Source organism: Pseudophryne corroboree, chromosome 1, assembly GCF_028390025.1.
Source record: "Pseudophryne corroboree isolate aPseCor3 chromosome 1, aPseCor3.hap2, whole genome shotgun sequence".
NCBI lineage: Eukaryota > Metazoa > Chordata > Amphibia > Anura > Myobatrachidae > Pseudophryne > Pseudophryne corroboree.
Window position 1 is genome coordinate 25768544 of NC_086444.1, and position 25427 is coordinate 25793970.

Below are 25427 nucleotides of genomic sequence, written 5' to 3' on the forward strand. Positions count from 1 at the left end.
GATTCTGTCAGCTGATCATTTCCTCCAATCTGTTGTCAGTATTGTTAATCTGCATAATTGCCTAGCCAATCCCTTCCTTGCTGCAGGTATAAATACACTGTGCCTGAGCAAGGAAGGCGTCAGTGCTTTGGTTGTCAAACCTAGTTCCTGTTTGTCTCTCTCCTGTGATTGTCTTCCAGGTTCCAGCTCCTGTCTCAAGACTTCCACCATAGAGACCCGCACCAGCATTCCACCTGCGGTGTAGCCTGACTCTCCAATCCATTGTGGATTCATCTGTTTCCAGCTACAACATTACCTGCTTCCAGCTCAGCTTCCAGCAGAGTACAGCTTCCCTTAAAGGGCCGGTGTCCTTTCTACACTTTACCACTCTCCACCGGTATTATTATTTCTCCGCTCTCAAGTTCTACATTTCAGTTCATATTTCATCACTCCCAAGTTCATTTATTATTTAACTGGTTCCAGCCAGTATCCACTCCGTGCTAACAACAGTCTGGTTCCAGCCAGTATCCACAGCAGCTGTTTTACCTTCAGCAACCCAGCTTTTCCTGGAACACCAGCTGGCACAATCCTGGGTTATCTCCATTGCTACAGTCGGGCCTGGTAAGGACTTTCCATCTAGAAGATCATAAGAACTATCTCACACTACCAGTGCCCTGTGGCTCCTGCCATCCTGTAGTACCCAGGAACTGTATTTATTATTTGCTGACTTTTACGTTTTCTTTTACTGCTGCTGTGTTGCGGAGTTGTCATAATAAACATCATTGACTTTTATCCAAGTTGTCGTGGTCACGCCTTCGGGCAGTTATTATTCATGTTACTTACATGTCCAGGGGTCTGATACAACCTCCCAGGTTCCGGTACATCTCAGCCCCTACAACTGAGGCTGCCTCCCGTCAGCTCAGGCCCTCAGTTGTGACAGTAAGCACTGACCTAATGAATCCAGCCGGAGACCAGGATCAAGCGGCCAGGCCGATGCAAGAACTGGCAGCCCGACTAGAACATCAGGAGGCTGCACAGGGCCACATCATCCGCTGTCTCCAGGATCTCTCTACTCGGCTGGATGGGATTCAGACAACTCTCCGTGGATCAGGCGCATCTGGTGCGTAAACCACAGTGACTCCAGCTATAACCCCACCCACCTTACCCATTTCTGCTCCACGTCTTCATCTTCCAACGCCAGCAAAATTTGACGGATCTCCAAGATTCTGCAGGGGATTTCTCAACCAGTGTGAGATTCAGTTTGAGCTACAACCTGGCAATTTTCCCAGTGACCGTACAAAAATTGCCTACATCATCTCTCTTCTCAGTGGCTCCGCCCTTGACTGGGCATCACCGTTATGGGAGAGGTCCGACACCCTGCTATCTTCTTACACTGCATTCGTGTCAACATTCAGGCGCATCTTCGACGAGCCAGGCCGGGTAACCTCAGCTTCATCCGAGATTCTCCGTTTACGCCAGGGGTCACGTACTGTAGGACAATATCTGATACAGTTCCAGATCCTGGCATCCGAACTGGCATGGAACGACGAGGCCCTGTATGCTGCATTCTGGCATGGCTTATCTGAGCTTATTAAAGATGAGTTAGCTACCAGAGACTTACCTTCTAAGTTAGATGAGCTAATCTCACTCTGCACGAAAGTTGATTTACGTTTCAGAGAGAGAGCAACTGAGCGTGGAAGATCATCTGCTCCAAAATCTTCTGCTCCTCCTCCTCGTCAACTGTCACCATCTAAAGATGAGCCCATGCAAATTGGCCGTTCCCGTTTAACTCCTGCTGAGCGCCGAAGACGTCTCTCTGAGTCTCTTTGTCTTTACTGTGCAGCTCCGTCTCACACCATCAATGCCTGTCCCGAACGTCCGGGAAAACTCCAAACCCTAGCTCGCCCAGGAGAGGGCCGGCTAGGAGTAATGATCTCCTCTCCATCTCCTCATGATTGTAATCTCCCAGTCTCGCTTCAAGTTGCTCAACGTTATCGGAACGTCATTGCTCTCCTTGATTCCGGAGCAGCTGGGAACTTTATTACTGAAGCCTATGTTAAACGGTGGTCCCTACCCACCGAGAGACTTCCTTCCTCCTTTTCCTTAACTGCCGTGGATGGCAGTAAAATTTTTGATACTGTTATTGCTCTAAGGACTCTACCAGTTCGTCTGAGAGTGGGAGTTCTTCATTCCGAACTTATTTCACTTTTAGTGATTCCAAGAGCCACACATCCTGTGGTCCTGGGCCTTCCATGGCTCCGTCTTCACAATCCTACAATTGATTGGACGACTACGCAAATCCTGGCATGGGGTTCCTCCTGTGCAGAGACATGTTTGTTTAAAGTATTGCCTGTCTGTTCTTCCTCCCCCAGGTCGTCTGATGTTCCACCTCCTCCATATCAAGATTTCACGGATGTGTTCAGTAAAGCTTCTGCTGATATCCTTCCTCCTCATAGAGAATGGGACTGCCCGATTGATCTCGTTCCAGGGAAGGTTCCACCTCGAGGCCGAACTTATCCGTTGTCTCTGCCTGAGACGCATTCTATGGAGGAATACATTAAAGAGAACCTAGCAAAGGGGTTCATTCGACCTTCTTCTTCCCCAGCCGGCGCAGGCTTCTTTTTTGTAAAAAAGAAAGATGGTGGTCTGCGGCCGTGCATCGACTACAGAGGTTTGAACGACATTACCATTAAGAACCGTTATCCTTTACCCCTGATTACTGAGCTCTTTGACAGAGTTAGCGGAGCTACCATCTTTACAAAGCTGGACTTGCGAGGTGCATACAATCTCATCCGGATCCGTGAGGGTGACGAGTGGAAGACCGCCTTTAACACCCGTGACGGACATTATGAGTACCTCGTCATGCCCTTCGGATTGAGCAATGCTCCAGCTGTCTTCCAGCATTTTGTCAATGAGATTTTCAGAGACATTCTATACCGTCATGTCGTGGTCTATCTAGACGATATCCTCATTTTTGCCAACGATTTAGAGGAACATCGTTTTTGGGTTAAAGAGGTTCTGTCCCGTCTCCGTGTCAATCATCTCTATTGCAAATTAGAAAAAATGCGTCTTTGAAGTCAAGTCCATTCCGTTTCTAGGGTACATTGTGTCCGGTTCCGGACTAGAGATGGATCCTGAGAAACTACAAGCAATTCAGAATTGGCCGGTACCCTTAACCCTCAAAGGGGTCCAGAGGTTCTTAGGGTTCGCCAATTATTACCGAAAGTTTATACGAGACTTTTCCACCATTGTGGCGCCTATTACTGCTTTCACCAAGAAGGGTGCTAACCCGTCCAAGTGGTCTGAAGAAGCCATGCAAGCTTTTCATCTTTTAAAACAGAGGTTCATCTCTGCGCCTGTCCTGAAACAGCCTGACATCGACTCTCCTTTCATCCTAGAGGTGGATGCCTCCTCCGTTGGAGTAGGAGCGGTGTTATCTCAGAGGGCTAAAGATGGCCATTTACATCCTTGCAGTTTCTTCTCCCGGAAGTTCTCCCCAGCTGAGCGCAACTATGCCATTGGCGACCAGGAGTTGCTAGCCATCAAGCTCGCTCTAGAAGAGTGGAGGTATCTGTTGGAGGGAGCTTCTCATTTAATCACCATACTTACAGACCACAAGAACCTTTTATACCTGAAGGGCGCACAATGTCTCAACCCTCGTCAGGCCAGATGGGCACTTTTCTTTTCCAGGTTCGACTTTAAACTCCAGTTCTGTCCGGGCTCTCAGAATCGCAAGGCCGATGCCCTTTCCCGCTCATGGGAGCAAGAAAATGAGTCAGAGTCTTCAGACAAGCATCCTATTATAAATCCGTTGGCATTCTCCACGGTAGGGATGGACTCTACGCCCCCATCAGGGAAAAGTTTTGTGAAGCCGATGCTAAGGAAGAAGCTCATGCATTGGGCCCATGCTTCCCGTTTTGCCGGACATACAGGTATCCAAAAAACCCTGGAGTTTATCTCTAGGTCCTATTGGTGGCCAACTCTGAAAAAGGACGTCTTGGAGTTTATTGCATCTTGCCCAAAGTGTGCCCAACATAAAGTATCCCGCCAGTCGCCTGCGGGGCAACTGGTTCCACTATCCGTTCCCCGTCGACCATGGACCCATTTGTCGATGGATTTCATTACAGACTTACCCATGTGCAACAAGTTCAATACCATCTGGGTGGTAGTTGACCGGTTCACCAAGATGGCACACTTCATTCCTCTCACCGGTCTTCCGTCAGCTTCCAAGTTGGCTCAAGTATTCATACAAGAGATCTTCCGACTCCACGGTCTTCCTGAAGAAATTATCTCAGATCGAGGAGTTCAATTCACAGCCAAATTCTGGCGAAGTTTATGTCAAGTCCTCCAAGTCAAGCTAAAGTTTTCCACGGCTTACCATCCTCAGACCAATGGTCAAACCGAGAGGGTGAATCAGGACTTGGAGGCCTTCCTCCGCATCTATGTGTCCTCCTCTCAAGATGACTGGGTTCAATTACTTCCCTGGGCCGAGTTCTGTCATAACAACCAGTATCATTCTTCATCTGCTTCAACACCATTCTTCACTAACTTTGGATTCCACCCTAAAGTTCCTGAGTTCCAACCGCTTCCAGCAACTTCTGTTCCCGAGGTGGATATCACCTTGCATCAGTTTGCCAATATCTGGAAGAGCGTACGATCAGCTCTGCTCAAGGCATCGTTCAGGTACAAGAAGTTTGCGGATAAGAAGCGTCGAGCAGTTCCTGCTCTCAAGGTGGGTGATCGGGTATGGTTATCCACGAAGAATTTGAGGTTAAGAGTTCCCAGTATGAAGTTTGCACCTCGCTATATCGGTCCTTTCAAGATTGAACAAGTCATCAATCCTGTTGCTTACAGACTCCAGTTGCCTCCCTTCTTAAAAATACCCAGGACATTCCATGTTTCCCTGTTGAAACCGCTGATCTTGAATCGGTTTCATTCCTCACTTCCTCCAACTCCGAAAGTCCAAACTCAACGAGGCGTTGAGTATGAAGTGGCCAAGATCCTGGACTCACGTCACCGTTACGGTCAACTACAATATCTTATTGACTGGAAGGGTTATGGTCCTGAGGAACGTTCATGGACCAATGCTTCTGATGTCCATGCTCCTGCCTTGGTCCGGAGATTCCATTCCAAGTTTCCTCAAAAGCCAAAGAAGTGTCCTGGGGCCACTCCTAAAGGGGGGGGTGCTGTCACGATCCGGGTATCTGGACGCCATTTCTTACCCATCAGATGCCTCCTAAGGCTGGCTCAGCGCTCCAGGACCGGATTCCATCTGTTATCCTAATGTTCACATTCCTGCATCCTCTCCTGTCTCTCTGAGACGCTGTCACAGTAACGCCTTATTACATCTGGCATGGCGTCTCCCGCGGCCTCCGCCGCCGTCCCTGAGCTTCTGCATGCAGAGTGTCAGAGTGGCGATTACGTCAGCCGCGGCCTCCGCTGTGTCCGCGTGGTTGGATGTGCACTTGTCAGCCTGGCGTCTCCTGTCTCCAGTGGCCGGCGCCGCCATTACTGTTTTCATTACCACATGGATTACAAACCAAACTTCCCTCCAAGTGTCTGCATGGGCGCAGCCATCTTGGATTCTGTCAGCTGATCATTTCCTCCAATCTGTTGTCAGTATTGTTAATCTGCATAATTGCCTAGCCAATCCCTTCCTTGCTGCAGGTATAAATACACTGTGCCTGAGCAAGGAAGGCGTCAGTGCTTTGGTTGTCAAACCTAGTTCCTGTTTGTCTCTCTCCTGTGATTGTCTTCCAGGTTCCAGCTCCTGTCTCAAGACTTCCACCATAGAGACCCGCACCAGCATTCCACCTGTGGTGTAGCCTGACTCTCCAATCCATTGTGGATTCATCTGTTTCCAGCTACAACATTACCTGCTTCCAGCTCAGCTTCCAGCAGAGTACAGCTTCCCTTAAAGGGCCGGTGTCCTTTCTACACTTTACCATTCTCCACCGGTATTATTATTTCTCCGCTCTCAAGTTCTACATTTCAGTTCATATTTCATCACTCCCAAGTTCATTTATTATTTAACTGGTTCCAGCCAGTATCCACTCCGTGCTAACAACAGTCTGGTTCCAGCCAGTATCCACAGCAGCTGTTTTATCTTCAGCAACCCAGCTTTTCCTGGAACACCAGCTGGCACAATCCTGGGTTATCTCCATTGCTACAGTCGGGCCTGGTAAGGACTTTCCATCTAGAAGATCATAAGAACTATCTCACACTACCAGTGCCCTGTGGCTCCTGCCATCCTGTAGTACCCAGGAACTGTATTTATTATTTGCTGACTTTTACGTTTTCTTTTACTGCTGCTGTGTTGCGGAGTTGTCATAATAAACATCATTGACTTTTATCCAAGTTGTCGTGGTCACGCCTTCGGGCAGTTATTATTCATGTTACTTACATGTCCAGGGGTCTGATACAACCTCCCAGGTTCCGGTACATCTCAGCCCCTACAACTGAGGCTGCCTCCCGTCAGCTCAGGCCCTCAGTTGTGACAGGATCACTGCAATTATACGGCAGGATCACTGGAATTATACGGCAGGATCATTGGATTTATACGCCAGTAACACTGGAATTATACGGCAGTACCGTTGGACATATACGGCAGGATCAATGGACATATACGACAGGATCACTGGACTGGATTTATACACCAGGACCACTGTAATTTTACAGCAGGATCACTGGAATTATACGCCAGTACCACTGGAATTATACGGCAGGATCACTGGATTTATACGGCAGTACCGTTGGACATATACGGCAGGATCAATGGACATATACGACAGGATCACTGGACTTATACAACAGGATCACTGGACTTATACAACAGGACATTGTAATAATACGGCAGGATCACTGTAATTATACGACAGGATCACTGGATTTATACGACAGTACCGCTGGACATATACGGCAGTATCAATGGACATATACGGCAGGATCACTGGACATACACGGCAGTACCACTGGACATATACAGCAGCACAGGGACACCACCACCGAACTGATGCAGGACAACACAGCACCACTGCAATGGACTGTACTTACACAGCAGCACTGGACATATGCAGGAGAGGACACAACCACTGTGACTGGACTGATGCAGCACAAGACACGGACACTGAGGACACTGAGGATGGAGACATGTCCTCTCTCTACAATCTCCAATGCTGGAGTGAAAATGTCGGCGACGCGCGGCTCCTTATATGGAATCCAAACCACGCGAGAATCCGACAGCGGGATAAGGACGTTTTGCCTCATTCTGGTTTCTGAGTCAGGCGGGAAAACCCGAGCCTGGCTCGGATCCGAGCTCGGGTGGTGAAGTTCGGTAGGGTTCGGTTCTCTGAAAACCAAACCAGCTCATCTCTACCTCCAAATGACCTGCTCTGAAAATACCACTTCCTTCAGGATGGTTGGATGCATGCACCTCTGCTCTAGGGCGTAGGGTACAAAATCCTCATAAGGGTTGAAAACCCATTTGATGCAAAGATGCTTTATTAAGTCACTTAAACCTGTCACTGGTACAGTATGATGCCTTGGGGAAGTTGGCATTTGCTAACCTGGGGGGTCCTATGCCCTGGTCTTGAACCTTAATGTTAGGGACCCACCAGATGAGGCCTCCTGGTCATATCTGGTGGGCCAATATTGTTGGCCAAAATGACCGATTGCAGAGTTTATATCATAACTATTATGATAGATTGTGGTGTTTAAATAATTATTCTGATTAGCAGAGCTTAGTATTTAGAGTGTGCACCTGCATTTTCTGTTGGAACTACAAGTCTCAGCATGGTAGCACCTCTCAGTATGTGTAGAATTAGGGGAGGGCATGCCATCCAAGGCTCCCCCTCCTGCATATATGCTTTATTAAGTAAGCCTGAATAGGTCAATCACATTCCACTTCCCTTGGCCGGGATAAGTAAATCTATATTTATTCTTGTGTTGGATCCAGAAGGGGAGGGATTCTTTCTGAGGCCGCAGGGTGTCATTATAAAGTGTTTCCCAGTTGTAGTAGCTCCTGTATCTCTGTAAATAAAATGAGCATTGAACCTTGGAGCTATTGGGAGGTTGCAGGTTTACAGCCAGATCTCCACATTGATTGCACAAATCATTTTCCTTACGGTTAACCTTTTTTTTTGAAGCAACGCTGAGTCTTCTCCGGCTGGCATGTGTTAGTGTTTAACCAGGACTGCATGCAGGTGCCAAAGTGTAACATCAGCCCAGCCTGCAGCCAGTCGGCACAGAGTCTACCGTCAACATGAAGACCAGGAGCTCCATCACCAACAGGATCCACAGGGCGATCTCCATACGCAACCAGTGGGTGCGAGAAGCCATGGCGGAACTGCTCTCCACCTTTGTGATGATGGTAAGAGAAAACCAGCCATATGTATAGATATATATATACTACATTGTGTGCCCTCTGTGCATTTCACCTTACACAAAGTGCTGTCAAACTTTTCACTTTTGTAATTCTGTATATTATATCATTCATTCTGGATTTGTTGCTTATGAATAAATGAAGAGAGGTTTTTTTATTTACCACCAGATTACTTTCATTTGATGCCCTCCGGCAGCTTTTACTTGATGCATTGCTATTCCCTTTTTTCATTGCAGTGCTTTTCAGCCATGTGTTTATACCATCAGCTAGAGCTGTGTATTTAGATTCGGAGGGCAAGAATGAACACAGTGTCGCCCTGATGATATACATGTATGGATAAAAAGCACAGAGGGGTTTCAGAAAGTAAAAAGACACTCTGCTTGGTGAAAACTGACATTAGTACTCCAACTGTAACAATCTAATTTCCGGACATTTTCATCGTTTTTTGCTGTTACTGCGGCATTGTGATATCGGTAATGATAGATAATAGCAGTGATAATGACGGGCAATGTGTTTTTCTTGCTTGTGTAATGTGTGTGGGTTCATATGTTTTTCTTACCGTGGAATGTTATTAATTAACCTTAGCACTGAGCAATGTATTATTGCAGGTTATAGATTCTCGCAATAGATAAATGTTTTCACAGCAGCCTTGTAAAATCCTGGCATGTAGATTGCGGTGGGCAGCTGGGCGACGTACGCACTGTGGCAGGGCTAGATGGGAATTCGGTTCATAGAAAGTACACAGTGTCCCTTACAGCTTGGCTTGGCATGTAGGTATACTCTATATGCAGAACTCTATGCATCTCAGCCACATCCCCACCTGTGGCTTAGTGTGTGTAACCGAGCCGTCACTTGGTGTGCGCACGTCGGCTGCGTGTGCTGTGGGTGTGTAGACTGACGTGTGCTATTTTGAGGGGAGCATATGCAGGGATCCGCTTTAGGCGAATACACCCTGTCAACCTGGGCGCGACACACGCGATAATTAAAGGGCATCCAAAACAATTGAATAGCAACAATTAGCGTCCTTTAATTATCACATTAGGACGAACAATTGAATAGCCCCATTTGAATACCGGCGATATTTACATTTATTTCTGAGCAAACAATGCAGCCACAGGTGCAGCTAAATCTATATGTATTCTGTACACTATAGAAAGCATTATCGTGACATCTGTACAATACAGAGAGAATTATAGTCACATCTATACAATACAGAGAAAATGATAGTCACATCTATACATTGAAGAGAGCATTATAGTGACATCTATACAATACAGAGAGTATTATACTAATGTATATGCAATACAAAGAGCATTATAGTGACCTCTTTACAATACAGAGAGCATAATAGTGACCTATATACCATACATAGAACATTATAGTCACCTATATGCAATACAGAGAGCATTATAGTGACATCTATACAAACTAGATAGCATTATAGTGACCTCTATAATATACAGAGAGTATTATAGTCACCTTTATGCAATACAGAGAGCTTTCTAGTCACCAATATGCAATATAGAAAGCATTATAGTGACATCTATACAATACAGAAAGCATTATTGTCACCTCTCTGCAATAGAGAGCATTATAGTGACCTCTATAAAATACAGAGAGCATTATAGTGACCTCTATACAGTAAAGAGAGCATTATAGTCACCTTTATGGAATATAGAGGGCATTATTGTCACCTCTATGCAACAGAGCACAGGTTCTCAAACTCAGTCCTCAGGACCCCACACAGTGCATGTTTTGTAGGTCTCCTCACAGAATCACAAGTGAATAATTAACTCCATCAGGGGACCTTTTAAAATGTGTCAGTGAGAAAAGACTACACCTCTGCTACTGCTAGGTGACCTGCAAATCATGATCTGTGTGGGGTCCTAAGGATCAAGTTTAAGAACCACTACAATAGAGAGCATTGTAGTAACCTCTATACACTACAGAGAGCATTATAGTCACCTCTGTGCAATAGAGAGCATTATAGTTACCTCTGTACAATACATAGAACATTATAGTCATCTCTATGTAATACAGAAAGCAGTATAGTGACCTCTATATACTACAGAGAGAATGATAGTCACCTCTATGCAATAGAGAGCATTATAGTGAACTCTGTTCAATACAGAGAGCATTATATTCACCTCTATGCAATACAGAAAGCATTATAGTGACCACTGTACAATACATAGAACATTATAGTCACCTCTATGTAATACAGAAAGCATTATAGTGACCTCTATACACTGGAGAGAATTATAGTCACCTCTGTGCAATAGAGAGCATTATAGTGACCTCTATAAAATACAGAGAGCATTATAGTGACATCTATACAGTAAAGACAGCATTATAGTCACCTTTATGGAATATAGAGGGCATTATCGTCACCTCTATGCAACAGAGCACAGGTTCTCAAACTCAGTCCTCAGGACCCCACACAGTGCATGTTTTGTAGGTCTCCTCACAGAATCACAAGTGAGTAATTAACTCCATCAGGGGACTTTTTAAAATGTGTCAGTGAGAAAAGACTACACCTGTGCTACTGATAGATGACCTGCAAATCATGATCTGTGTGGGGTCCTAAGGATCAAGTTTAAGAACCACTACAATAGAGAGCATTGTAGTAACCTCTATACACTACAGAGAGCACTATAGTCACCTCTGTGCAATAGAGAGCATTATAGTGACCTCTGTACAATACATAGAACATTATAGTCATCTCTATGTAATACAGAAAGCATTATAGTGACCTCTATACACTACAGAGAGAATTATAGTCACCTCTGTGCAATAGAGAGCATTATAGTGAACTCTGTTCAATACAGAGAGCATTATATTCACCTCTATGCAATACAGAAAGCATTATAGTGACCACTGTACAATACATAGAACATTATAGTCACCTCTATGTAATACAGAAAGCATTATAGTGACCTCTATACAATACAGAGGGCATTATAGTTACATCTATACAATGCAGCGAGCATTATATTGACCTCTATACAATACAAAGTATTATAGTTATCTCTATGAAATACAGAGAGCATTATAGTGACCTCTTTACAATACAGAGAGCATAATAGTGGCCTCTATACAATACAGAAAACATTATAGTGACCTCTATGCAATAGATAGCATTATAATGACCTATATACAATACAGAAAGCATTATAGTCACCTCTGTGTAATACAGAGAGCATTATAGTGACCTCATTCTTAAAGAGTGTATAATAGTGAACTCTATACAACCCAGAGAGCATTATAGTCGCCTCTATACAATACAGAGAGCACAATAGTGACCTCTATACAATACAGAAAGGATTTCATTGTCATTACACAGAAAGAATACAGTAATACTATGCAATGCCAAACTTGCTATGGTTACTTCAAAATTTGCAGACCTTCACACATAGGTGGTCATTCTGAGTTGATCGCTCGCTAGCATTTTGTAGCAGCCATGCAAACGCTATGCCGCCGCCCACTGGGAGTGTAATTTAGCTTAGTAGAAGTGCGAACGGTTGTATCGCAGCACGGCTACAAAGTTTTTTTGTGCAGTTTCAGAGTAGCTCAAAACCTACTCAATGCACAGTATTAACATTTCTGGGAAAATAGCCGCTGCACCATTCCCCCAGAGACCTCTGTATCCGGGTGCATCAGGGTGCGTATGCTGGCCGCAGAGTGAGTGACATGAAGTGGGCGTTTCTGGGTGTCAACTGACCGTTTTCAGGGAGTGTTCATAAAAACGCAGGCGTGCCAGGAAAAACGCAGGCGTGGCTGGGCGAACGCAGGGCGTGTTTGTGGCGTCAAAACAGGAACTGGACAGTCTGAAGTGATCGCAAGCGCTGAGTAGGTTTTGAGCTACTCTTAAACTGCACAAAAAAAACTTTGTAGCCGCTCTGCGATCCTTTCGTTTGCACTTCTGCTAAGCTAAAATACACTCCCAGTGGGCGGCGGCTTAGCGTTTGCACGGCTGCTAAAAACTGCTTACGAGCGATCAACTCGGAATGACCACCTTTGTCCACGTGTAGTGACAGCGAGCAGTGTTATCTGAGATTTTAGTGATGGCAATCAATGTATGCTAGTAATCCGCATCGCCCCTTCCTCCCCCCATTTTTTGTAATTATTTCAGGAAAAGCTTTTTAAATATTATGTACGGATTCGCTTCAAAAAAAGAAGGCAAAGGAAAAAACTTTTGAAAACATTGGAAAGTTTTATAAAACTGTTGATAAAGGAGAAAATTCTTAGAATTTGGTATGATATTTGGATATATGGTGGTCATTCCGAGTTGTTCGCTCGCTGCCGTTTTTCACAGGCGAACAGGTGGAAAATGCGCATGTGCATGGTACGCAGCGCGCATGCGCTAAGTAATTTTAACATCAAATGAAGCAATTTTACCCAGGTCTGAGCGATGCTTTTCAGTCGCTGTCCTGATCGGTGAGTGATTGACAGGAAGTGGCTGTTTCTAGGTGGTAACTGAGCGTTTTCAGGGAGTGTGCTAAAAAACGCAGGCGTGCCAGGTAAAAACGCAGGAGTGGCTGGGGAAACGGGGGAGTGGCTGGCCGAACGCAGGGCGTGTTTGCGACGTCAAACCAGGAACTAAACGGACTGAGGTGATCGCAGTCTAGGAGTAGGTCTGGAGCTACTCAAAACTGCAACAAATAATTTAGTAGCACTTCTGCTAAGCTAAGATACACTCCCAGAGGGCGGCGGCCTAGCGTTTGCAATGCTGCTAAAAGCAGCTAGCGAGCGAACAACTCGGAATGACCCCCTTTATGCGCAAGATCTCCCGATCTCCTTTTACATTTCTTATTAAGTGGTTAGGGATCTGGTCCGGTCTCCGCGTGTCACAAAAAACACGTTGAGGGGGAAGTGTACCCACCATATGGTGTAATACAGTATATGACATAGTGTAAAAGCTACGTTGTTTATATACAGTATATATACTGTATATGCTTCCAACTTCAGATAAATGATGAGATTGATCTTACTTCTTATTAGCTTATTCTAAAATGATAAGACATATTGGCTTACAAGTGGTCTGAGTACTTGCCGTCACGCAATTATTTCATTTAGTAATATACTTGCTTGAATGTGGTTTTGGCTTAATTATATTGGAAAGACTAACAAAACTCAAAATGTAATTTAGGACAACACAATAATACAAATATGGAGCGCAGTCTTAGGGGACGATTTAATTAGAGGTGAGATTCTGCAGAACTGCTTGAAGTTGGCACAATTTGGTTGTTCAAGGGCTGGACTGCCCATCTGACAGATGCCATAAGGGCCGATGACTTAATGGGCCGGTCCAGCCTCCTCTCGGCACTGTGCTCGGCTGCCCGGCATACAGAGACACGGTGACCTGCAACATGCCCCGGTGTGCTATGACCATGCTCCCTTTTGGTGCGTGGGGTAGTGAGCCTCAGTTCGTCCCTGGGCTGCACACATATTTCACCATTACGGTACTCTGACCTGCACAGGTTTCCTCCTCTATGGGGTGCAAGGTTAAACTTGCAATGTCGCGGAATCAGTGCCAGATTAAGGGCAACATGGGCCTGGAGCTGAAATTTACAAAGGGCCTAATTGTGTGAGGCAACAAGGGATATGGCTAGTGATATGGGGGGCATGGGGTGCAGTGATCGCGCTGAGCAAAAAAAGTTATGGGTCTCAGGGACTCCTCACTTTAAGATATTGGGGTCCTACTCCACGGTTTCTGGGTCCCATCACAATTTATGCATTATAGGCAGTGCTGGGGGATGGCAGCAGTTGGGGTAGAGCTGGGGGTTGAGTCAGGGAACACTTGGGGCGGGAGGGGTATAAGGGCAGGCAGTGCTGGGGGTAGTGAGGAGGTAAGAGCAGGCAACAGTTTGAGAAGTGCTGTGAGTGGGTAGCAGTTGGGGTAGAGGGAGATAAGGGCATGCAGGAGAGGGTAAGGAAAGACAGCAGCTGGGGCAGTACTGGGGCAATGCTGGGGATAGGTAGGGTGTAAGTGTAGGTAGGTACTGGGGGCAGTACTGGGGATAGTGGTAGATTGCAGCTGGGGCAGTATTGGGGGCAAGGAGTGGGTTAGGGGCAGACAATACAGAGGTAATGCTGGGGGTAGCGAGGGGGTAAATTTGGGGGGTTGAAAGTACACTGCTTTGTAATTATACCAGTAAATCACGGTGAAAGGTAGTTTTTTATTGCAGCAGTAACTGGCAATAGAAAACTAGAGGCAGAGGGTGATGCCATGTGGAGACAGAGAGTGCCAGGAGAGAGGGTGATGCCGGGGAGCGGAGGGTGAGGCAGTGGGTGACAGGGAGAGGCAGAGGGTGACAGGAGATTGTGATAGCGAGAGGCATTGGGTGATGCCAGGGTGTGGGTGATAGAGAGGATAATGGGGAGAGGCCGTTGGTGATGAGAGTGAGGTGACAAGTAGATATAGGAGGAGACGGAGAGGCAGTGGGTGACAGGAAAGGGTGATGGGGATAGAGAGGGTGACGGGGAGAGATAGTGGGAGACAGAGAGGCAGTGGGTGACAGGAAAGGGTGATGGGGATAGAGAGGGTGACGGGGAGAGATAGTGGGAGACAGAGAGGCAGTGGGTGACAGGAAAGGGTGATGGGGATAGAGAGGGTGACGGGGAGAGATAGTGGGAGACAGAGAGGCAGTGGGTGACAGGAAAGGGTGATGGGGATAGAGAGGGTGACGGGGAGAGATAGTGGGAGACAGAGAGGCAGTGGGTGACAGGAAAGGGTGATGGGGATAGAGAGGGTGACGGGGAGAGATAGTGGGAGACAGAGAGGCAGTGGGTGACAGGAAAGGGTGATGGGGATAGAGAGGGTGACGGGGAGAGATAGTGGGAGACAGAGAGGCAGTGGGTGACAGGAAAGGGTGATGGGGATAGAGAGGGTGACGGGGAGAGATAGTGGGAGACAGAGAGGCAGTGGGTGACAGGAAAGGGTGATGGGGATAGAGAGGGTGACGGGGAGAGATAGTGGGAGACAGAGATGCAGTGGGTGACAGGAAAGGGTGATGGGGATAGAGAGGGTGACGGGGAGAGATAGTGGGAGACAGAGAGGCAGTGGGTGACAGGAAAGGGTGATGAGGATAGAGAGGGTGACGGGGAGAGATAGTGGGAGACAGAGAGGCAGTGGGTGACAGGAAAGGGTGATGGGGATAGAGAGGGTGACGGGAGAGATAGTGGGAGACAGAGAGGCAGTGGGTGACAGGAAAGGGTGATGGGGATAGAGAGGGTGACGGGGAGAGATAGTGGGAGACGGAGAGGCAGTGGGTGACAGGAAAGGGTGATGGGGATAGAGAGGGCGACGGGGAGAGATAGTGGGAGACGGAGAGGCAGTGGGTGACAGGAAAGGGTGATGGGGATAGAGAGGGTGACGGGGAGAGATAGTGGGAGACAGAGAGGCAGTGGGTGACAGGAAAGGGTGATGGGGATAGAGAGGGTGACGGGGAGAGATAGTGGGAGACAGAGAGGCAGTGGGTGACAGGAAAGGGTGATGGGGATAGAGAGGGTGACGGGGAGAGATAGTGGGAGACAGAGAGGCAGTGGGTGACAGGAAAGGGTGATGGGGATAGAGAGGGTGACGGGGAGAGATAGTGGGAGACAGAGAGGCAGTGGGTGACAGGAAAGGGTGATGGGGATAGAGAGGGTGACGGGGAGAGATAGTGGGAGACAGAGAGGCAGTGGGTGACAGGAAAGGGTGATGGGGATAGAGAGGGTGACGGGGAGAGATAGTGGGAGACAGAGAGGCAGTGGGTGACAGGAAAGGGTGATGGGGATAGAGAGGGTGACGGGGAGAGATAGTGGGAGACAGAGAGGCAGTGGGTGACAGGAAAGGGTGATGGGGATAGAGAGGGTGACGGGGAGAGATAGTGGGAGACAGAGAGGCAGTGGGTGACAGGAAAGGGTGATGGGGATAGAGAGGGTGACGGGGAGAGATAGTGGGAGACAGAGAGGCAGTGGGTGACAGGAAAGGGTGATGGGGATAGAGAGGGTGACGGGGAGAGATAGTGGGAGACAGAGATGCAGTGGGTGACAGGAAAGGGTGATGGGGATAGAGAGGGTGACGGGGAGAGATAGTGGGAGACAGAGAGGCAGTGGGTGACAGGAAAGGGTGATGAGGATAGAGAGGGTGACGGGGAGAGATAGTGGGAGACAGAGAGGCAGTGGGTGACAGGAAAGGGTGATGGGGATAGAGAGGGTGACGGGGAGAGATAGTGGGAGACAGAGAGGCAGTGGGTGACAGGAAAGGGTGATGGGGATAGAGAGGGTGACGGGAGAGATAGTGGGAGACAGAGAGGCAGTGGGTGACAGGAAAGGGTGATGGGGATAGAGAGGGTGACGGGGAGAGATAGTGGGAGACAGAGAGGCAGTGGGTGACAGGAAAGGGTGATGGGGATAGAGAGGGTGACGGGGAGAGATAGTGGGAGACAGAGAGGCAGTGGGTGACAGTGTCACGTCTCCTCTATGCGTGCACAGATGAAGCTTGGGCATACGCTCCAGCTGCTCCAATTGCGATGGATACGGAACAGACCTAAAAGGGGAGGTAATGTGATTAGGGAGAATGGGGTAAGATACCAGAGATAGGGGGACGAGACAGAGCGGTGGGGATGGAGCCATGATAGAGCAGGGGTAGGGGGGAAGGCGGGACAGAGCATGTTGGGGCAGATGCTGGGTGATGGGCCCAATATGCTAATATGCAAAATGTTTCTAAATAATAATTAGAACACTGTCAGGATAATTATGGAACCACTGCCTGCTACAATGTCTCACCTGGTGAGTGCACCCCCAGGGCCCTAGCACCGTCAGCTATTCCACTGACAACAGATGGTGCGAATGCAGCAGTAGAGACTTCCTCCAATTCTCCCTGAGCCTGGCATTCATGCTGCCTGCTCCGAGTCCTCTCACTCTGTGTCCTGCAGAATCAAATAGAGCAGCAGCACTCCCATCCACACACACAGTGACCCAGAGCGCGCTACTGCACAGTGCACACAGCTCCTCAGCCACACACACAGTGCCCCGAAGCGCGCTACTGCACAGTGCACACCGCTCCTCAGCCACACACACAGTGACCCGGAGGGCGCTACTGCACAGTGCACACAGATCCTCAACCACACACACAGTGCCCCGGAGCGCGCTACTGCACAGTGCACACAGCTCCTCAGCCACACACACAGTGACCCGGAGCGCGCTACTGCACAGTGCACACAGATCCTCAGCCACACACACACACAGTGACCCGGAGCGCGCTACTGCACAGTGCACACAGCTCCTCAGCCACACACACAGTGACCCGGAGCGCGCTACTGCACAGTGCACACCGCTCCTCAGCCACACACACAGTGACCCGGAGCGCGCTACTGCACAGTGCACACAGCTCCTCAGCCACACACACAGTGCCCCGGAGCGCGCTACTGCACAGTGCACACAGCTCCTCAGCCACACACACAGTGACCCGGAGCGCGCTACTGCACAGTACACACAGCTCCTCAGCCACACACACACTGACCCGGAGCGCGCTACTGCACAGTGCACACAGCTCCTCAGCCACACACACAGTGCCCCGGAGCGCGCTACTGCACAGTGCACACAGCTCCTCAGCCACACACACAGTGCCCCGGAGCGCGCTACTGCACAGTGCACACAGATCCTCAGCCACATACACAGTGACCCGGAGCGCGCTACTGCACAGTGCACACAGCTCCTCAGCCACACACACACAGTGACCCGGAGCACGCTACTGCACAGTGCACACAGATCCTCAGCCACACACACAGTGACCTGGAGCGCGCTACTGCACAGTGCACACAGCTCCTCAGCCACACACACTGTGCCACGGAGCGCGCTACTGCACAGTGCACACAGATCCTCAGCCACACACACAGTGCCCCGGAGCGCGCTACTGCACAGTGCACACAGATCCTCAGCCACACACACAGTGACCCGGAGCGCGCTACTGCACACAGCTCCTCAGCCACACACACAGTGCCCCGGAGCGCGCTACTACACCGTGCACACAGCTCCTCAGCCACACACACAGTGCCCCGGAGCGCGCTACTGCACAGTGCACACAGATCCTCAGCCACACACACAGTGACCCGGAGCGCGCTACTGCACACAGCTCCTCAGCCACACACACAGTGCCCCGGAGCGCGCTACTGCACAGTGCACACAGCTGCCACACACACAGTGACCCGGAGCACGCTACTGCACAGTGCACACAGATCCTCAGCCACACACACAGTGACCTGGAGCGCGCTACTGCACAGTGCACACAAATCCTCAGCCACACACACAGTGCCCCGGAGCGCGCTACTGCACAGTGCACACAGATCCTCAGCCACACACACAGTGACCCGGAGCGCGCTACTGCACACAGCTCCTCAGCCACACACACAGTGCCCCGGAGCGCGCTACTGCACAGTGCACACAGCTGCCACACACACAGTGACCCGGAGCGCGCTACTACACAGTGCACACAGCTCCTCAGCCACACACACACTGCCCCGGAGCGCGCTACTGCACAGTGCACACAGCTGCCACACACACAGTGACCCGGAGCACGCTACTGCACAGTGCACACAGATCCTCAGCCACACACACAGTGACCTGGAGCGCGCTACTGCACAGTGCACACAGATCCTCAGCCACACACACAGTGACCCGGAGCGCGCTACTGCATACAGCTCCTCAGCCACACACACAGTGCCCCGGAGCGCGCTACTGCACAGTGCACACAGCTGCCACACACACAGTGCCCCGGAGCGCGCTACTGCACAGTGCACACAGCTCCTCAGCCACACACACACTGCCCCGGAGCGCGCTACTGCACAGTGCACACAGCTGCCACACACACAGTGACCCGGAGCACGCTACTGCACAGTGCACACAGATCCTCAGCCACACACACAGTGACCCGGAGCGCGCTACTACACCGTGCACACAGCTCCTCAGCCACACACACACTGCCCCGGAGCGCGCTACTGCACAGTGCACACAGCTGCCACACACACAGTGACCCGGAGCACGCTACTGCACAGTGCACACAGATCCTCAGCCACACACACAGTGACCTGGAGCGCGCTACTGCACAGTGCACACAGATCCTCAGCCACACACACAGTGACCCGGAGCGCGCTACTGCACACAGCTCCTCAGCCACACACACAGTGCCCCGGAGCGCGCTACTGCACAGTGCACACAGCTGCCACACACACAGTGCCTCGGAGCGCGCTACTGCACAGTGCACACAGCTCCTCAGCCACACACACAGTGACCCGGAGCGCGCTACTGCACAGTGCACACAGCTCCTCAGCCACACACACAGTGACCCGGAGCGCGCTACTGCACAGTGCACACAGATCCTCAGCCACACACACAGTGCCCCGGAGCGCGCTACTGCACAGTGCACACAGATCCTCAGCCACACACAGTGCCCCGGAGCGCGCTACTGCACAGTGCACACAGCTCCTCAGCCACACACACAGTGACCCGGAGCGCGCTACTGCACAGTGCACACAGATCCTCAGCCACACACACAGTGACCCGGAGCGCGCTACTGCACAGTGCACACAGATCCTCAGCCACACACACAGTGACCCGGAGCGCGCTACTGCACACAGATCCTCAGCCACACACAGTGCCCCGGAGCGCGCTACTGCACAGTGCACACAGCTCCTCAGCCACACACACAGTGACCCGGAGCGCGCTACTGCACAGTGCACACAGCTCCTCAGCCACACACACAGTGACCCGGAGCGCGCTACTGCACAGTGCACACAGATCCTCAGCCACACACAGTGCCCCGGAGCGCGCTACTGCACAGTGCACACAGCTCCTCAGCCACACACACAGTGACCCGGAGGGCGCAACTGCACAGTGCACACAGCTGCCACACACACACAGTGCCCCGGAGCGCGCTACTGCACAGTGCACACAGATCCTCAGCCACACACACAGTGACCCGGAGCGCGCTACTGCACAGTGCACACAGATCCTCAGCCACACACAGTGCCCCGGAGCGCGCTACTGCACAGTGCACACAGCTCCTCAGCCACACACACAGTGACCCGGAGCGCGCTACTGCACAGTGCACACAGATCCTCAGCCACACACAGTGCCCCGGAGCGCGCTACTGCACAGTGCACACAGATCCTCAGCCACACACAGTGCCCCGGAGCGCGCTACTGCACAGTGCACACAGATCCTCAGCCACACACACAGTGACCCGGAGCGCGCTACTGCACAGTGCACACAGATCCTCAGCCACACACACAGTGCCCCGGAGCGCGCTACTGCACAGTGCACACAGATCCTCAGCCACACACACAGTGACCCGGAGCGCGCTACTGCACAGTGCACACAGATCCTCAGCCACACACAGTGCCCCGGAGCGCGCTACTGCACAGTGCACACAGATCCTCAGCCACACACAGTGCCCCGGAGCGCGCTACTGCACAGTGCACACAGATCCTCAGCCACACACACAGTGACCCGGAGCGCGCTACTGCACAGTGCACACAGATCCTCAGCCACACACACAGTGACCCGGAGCGCGCTACTGCACAGTGCACACAGCTCCTCAGCCACACACACAGTGACCCGGAGCGCGCTACTGTACAGTGCACACAGCTGCCACACACACAGTGACAACACAGTAGTGCCCTTTCTATACACAACGCCACATAGTAGAGCACCTTATACACATAATGCCACATGTATTTATACACATAATTCCACACAGTAATGCCCCTTACACATATGAGACACATTATTAATGTCCTTATAAACATAATGCGCCTTACACATTATGCCAACCTTTATTAATGCCCTTTTACACATAATGTACCATACATATATGCCGCACATTATTAATGCCATTATTCACATAATGACACACATAGTGCCCCCTACACATTTGCTGCACATTATTAGTGCCCCTATACACATAATGACACACATACAGTAGTACCCTGTCACAAATATGCCGCACATTATTAATGCCCTTATACACATAATGACACACATAGTGCCCCTTACACATATGTTGCACATTATTAATGCATTTTTACATGACACACATAATGCTCCTTACACATATTCCGAACACTACTGCACAACCAACCCACTCACATGCACACAGCACTCACACTTCCACTAACACTGTGACCTCTGCAGGCTGCTTGGATACAGGTGGTCATTCCGAGTTGTTCGCTCTGTAATTTTCTTCGCATCGCAGCGATTTTCCGCTAATTGCGCATGCGCAATGTTCGCACTGCGACTGCGCCAAGTAAATTTGCTATGCAGTTAGGTATTTTATTCACGGCATTACGAGGTTTTTTCTTCGTTCTGGTGATCGTAATGTGATTGACAGGAAGTGGGTGTTTCTGGGCGGAAACTGGCCGTTTTATGGGAGTGTTTGAAAAAACGCTACCGTTTCTGGGAAAAACGCGGGAGTGGCTGGAAAAACGGGGGAGTGTCTGGGCGAACGCTGGGTGTGTTTGTGACGTCAAACCAGGAACGACAAGCACTGAACTGATCGCACTGGAAGAGTAAGTCTCGAGCTACTCAGAAACTGCACAGAGAAGTCTTTTCGCAATATTGCGAATCTTTCGTTCGCAATTTTGATAAGCTAAGATTCACTCCCAGTAGGCGGCGGCTTAGCGTGTGCAAAGCTGCTAAAAGCAGTTTGCGAGCGAACAACTCGGAATGAGGGCCACAGATGTGTCCTCACAAATCTAGCCTCAGTGCTAACGTCGGGCACCTTTTTTTTATGAAAATGCATCTTATTTGCATTACTATGTGGCTAGGATGCACAAGCTGTTTCTGTTGATTAAACTGATATGCAGCATGCCTATATACTGTGAGACTGTGGCTGTATCTGCATGTGAAATACTACACGCAGAATATAGGCATGCTGCATATCATTTTAATCAGCAGAAGCTACTGATGCCCCTAGGCATATCAAATGCCCTAGGCAATTGCCTAGTTTGCCTATGCCTATGGCCGGCTCTGCACACACACACACACACACACACACACACACACACACACACACACTACTGCTGCTGATGTGTACACACACACACACACCACATATATGCACACAGTAGAATACACACATACAGTACACACACACACCACTGCAGAATATACACTCAGTACAACACACACACACACGCACACACACACTACTGCTGCTGATGTGTACACACACAAACCACCACATATATACACACAGTAGAATACACACTACACACATACAGTACACACACACACACACACCACTGCAGAATATACATTCAGTACAACACACACACACATACACACACACACACTACTGCTGCTGATGTGTACACAGACACACATACATACACACCACCACATATATACACACAGTAGAATACACACTACACACATACAGTACACACACACACACCACTGCAAAATATACACACACCACTGCAGAATATACACTCAGTACAACACACACACCACTGCTGTATATACACACACACCACCACATATAAACAAACACACACACACAGTACACACTATATATACCTTCAGTACCAGGCTTCCTGCAGCAGCTGCAGCTCCTCGTGTAGTCTGGGGGCGGAGCTTATGACAGGCTCAGTATGGACCCCGGAGAAGGAGACACTGGAGGGGAGGGGTGGCCACCACACTGCCTGCACGGCTCTCTGTGATTGATCTCATAGACTGCCGGAGCTGGAGGAGGCTAAGTAGGGGAGAGAGGGCAGCCGCTTCCGCTGGCAGTGTGTGACAGGAAAAAGTTTTTTTTTCCTGTCAACGCTGTCAGTGAGTCTCCTGTGAGCCTGTTTTCAATGGGGGGCCTGGAGCTGTAGCTCCATCCGCCCCATTGTTAATCCAGCCCTGCGCGGAATGCCACATTGCCTCCAAGCCGTATGCAAACGCAGGGGGTTTCCAGTTGCCCAGAAACTCCCTTACCCACAGCCTTGTTAGTGGCCACAACATACAGTATAAAGGATGGAATGGAGCTGCTGCTTTACATAAATAGGCTGACCATACCATCCCTTTAAACAGGGACACTTGTGAATTACACAGGTTCTGTGGCTGATTAAAACAAACTGAAAGGCAGGCTTGAAACCAGCCAGCCACAGAACCTGTGTAATTCGTGACAGTTCCGGTTTAAAGGGATAGTATGGTTAGCCTGTACATGAGGGGGTGATTCCGAGTTGTTCGCTCGCTGGCTGCTTTTAGCAGCATTGCACACGCTAGGCCGCCGCCCTCTGGGAGTGTATCTTAGCTTAGCAGAATTGCAAACGAAAGATTAGCAGAATTGCGAATAGAAATTTCTTAGCAGTTTCTGAGTAGCTCTAGACTTACTCTGCCAGTGCGATCAGCTCAGTTCTTTTCGTTCCTGGTTTGACGTCACAAACACGCCCTGCGTTTGCCCAACCACTCCCCCATTTCTCCAGCCACTCCTGCGTTTTGCAACTCGAACGCCTGCGTTTTTCCGCACACTCCCATAAAACGGCCAGTTTCCGCCCAGAAACACCCACTTCCTGTCAATCACACTACGATCAGCACAGCGATGAAAAAGCTTTGTTATGCCGTGAGTAAAATACCAAACTTTTGTGTAAAATAACTAAGCGCATGCGCTCTTCGAACCTACCGCATGCGCAGTTTGCGACTAATCGCAGTATAGCGAAAATCGGCAACGAGCGAACAACTCGGAATGACCCCCATAGTGCACTTTGTGAATCTATCAATTCTCAACCTTCTCATTCACAATTTTTCGGTATTCATCATTGTTTCATATTAAATTGATCACTTCCAAAATAACTGTTCCTTTTGCGGAGACAGCTTTTTCGGAAAGTGCTATTTCTCTCTTCTGGCTGCAGAGGTCCACCATGGCTCCCCCCTTTCCCACACCCGTCAGTACCTTGTTGCTGTATCCGGCTGCAGCCGCCCCATAAACGGCAGCGTGTGCAGAGATTCGGGGGCAGTTCGCCATCTCAGGAACAGTTTCCCTTTCAAACTCTGAAAATAAATAATTTCCGGAGTTTGATGAATGTCACAATTTCTACATCCCCTGGGGACTTAAAGGATGATGACAATTAACCCTAGCGTGAATGTGTGTGTGTGTACATGTGGTAGGGAATATAGGGGGTCATTCCGAGTTGTTCGCTCGTTATTTTTTTCTCGCAACGGAGCGATTAGTCGCTAATGCGCATGCGCAATGTCCGCAGTGCGACTGCGCCAAGTAAATTTGCTATGCAGTTAGGAATTTTACTCACGGCATTACGAGGTTTTTTCTTCGTTCGGGTGTTCGTAATGTGATTGACAGGAAGTGGGTGTTTCTGGGCGGAAACAGGCCGTTTTATGGGAGTGTGTGAAAAAACGCTACCGTTTCTGGGAAAAACGCGGGAGTGGCCGGAGAAACGGAGGAGTGTCTGGGCGAACGCTGGGTGTGTTTGTGACGTCAAACCTGGAATGACAAGCACTGAACTGATCGCACTGGAAGAGTAAGTCTCGAGTTACTCAGAAACTGCACAGAGAAGTCTTTTCGCAATATTGCGAATCTTTCGTTCGCAATTTTGATAAGCTAAGATTCACTCCCAGTAGGCGGCGGCTTAGCGTGTGCAAAGCTGCTAAAAGCAGCTTGCGAGCGAACAACTCGGAATGAGGGCCCACATAGAGTGTAAGCTCCACTGGGGCAGGGACTGTTGTGAATGAACAAATATTCTCTGTACAGCGCTGCGGAATATGTGTGCGCTATATAAATAACTGGTAATAAATAAATACATACATAATACGCCCTTATAGCTTGTTACATGATAATTATGCGCCCTTCGTGGGTTGGCGACAATCTCGGTAAAATCAAACATTTGGAAACCCACCTCCAGAAATCCTGCATTTGTCCCTGCAAGCCGATAACAGGCCCTGATCCTGAGGTGGGCGGTAAACCACGTAGCACAGTGGGGGGACGGCAGATGCAACATGTGCAGAGAGAGTGAGATTTGGGAGGTGTGTGTACAAACCAGGGACGGTTCTAGCCCTTGTGGCTCCCCGGGCGAAAATAGGG

General features: G+C 49.5%; 1 protein-coding gene across 2 annotated transcripts in view; it reads left to right on the top strand.

Moving 5' to 3' along the window:
• The first annotated feature begins 7965 nt into the window (after window positions 1–7965).
• LOC135054712 (aquaporin-7-like) overlaps window positions 7966–25427 on the top strand; it is a 63596-nt gene continuing 46134 nt past the window's right edge. Inside the window, exon 1 of one of the 2 annotated variants that reach the window (XM_063958015.1) lies at window positions 7966–8347. In XM_063958015.1, the coding sequence (XP_063814085.1) occupies window positions 8240–8347 (108 nt within the window). In that variant the 5' untranslated portion in view covers window positions 7966–8239. The remainder of the gene's footprint in view (window positions 8348–25427) is intronic. The other variant, XM_063957999.1, reaches the window with a different exon arrangement.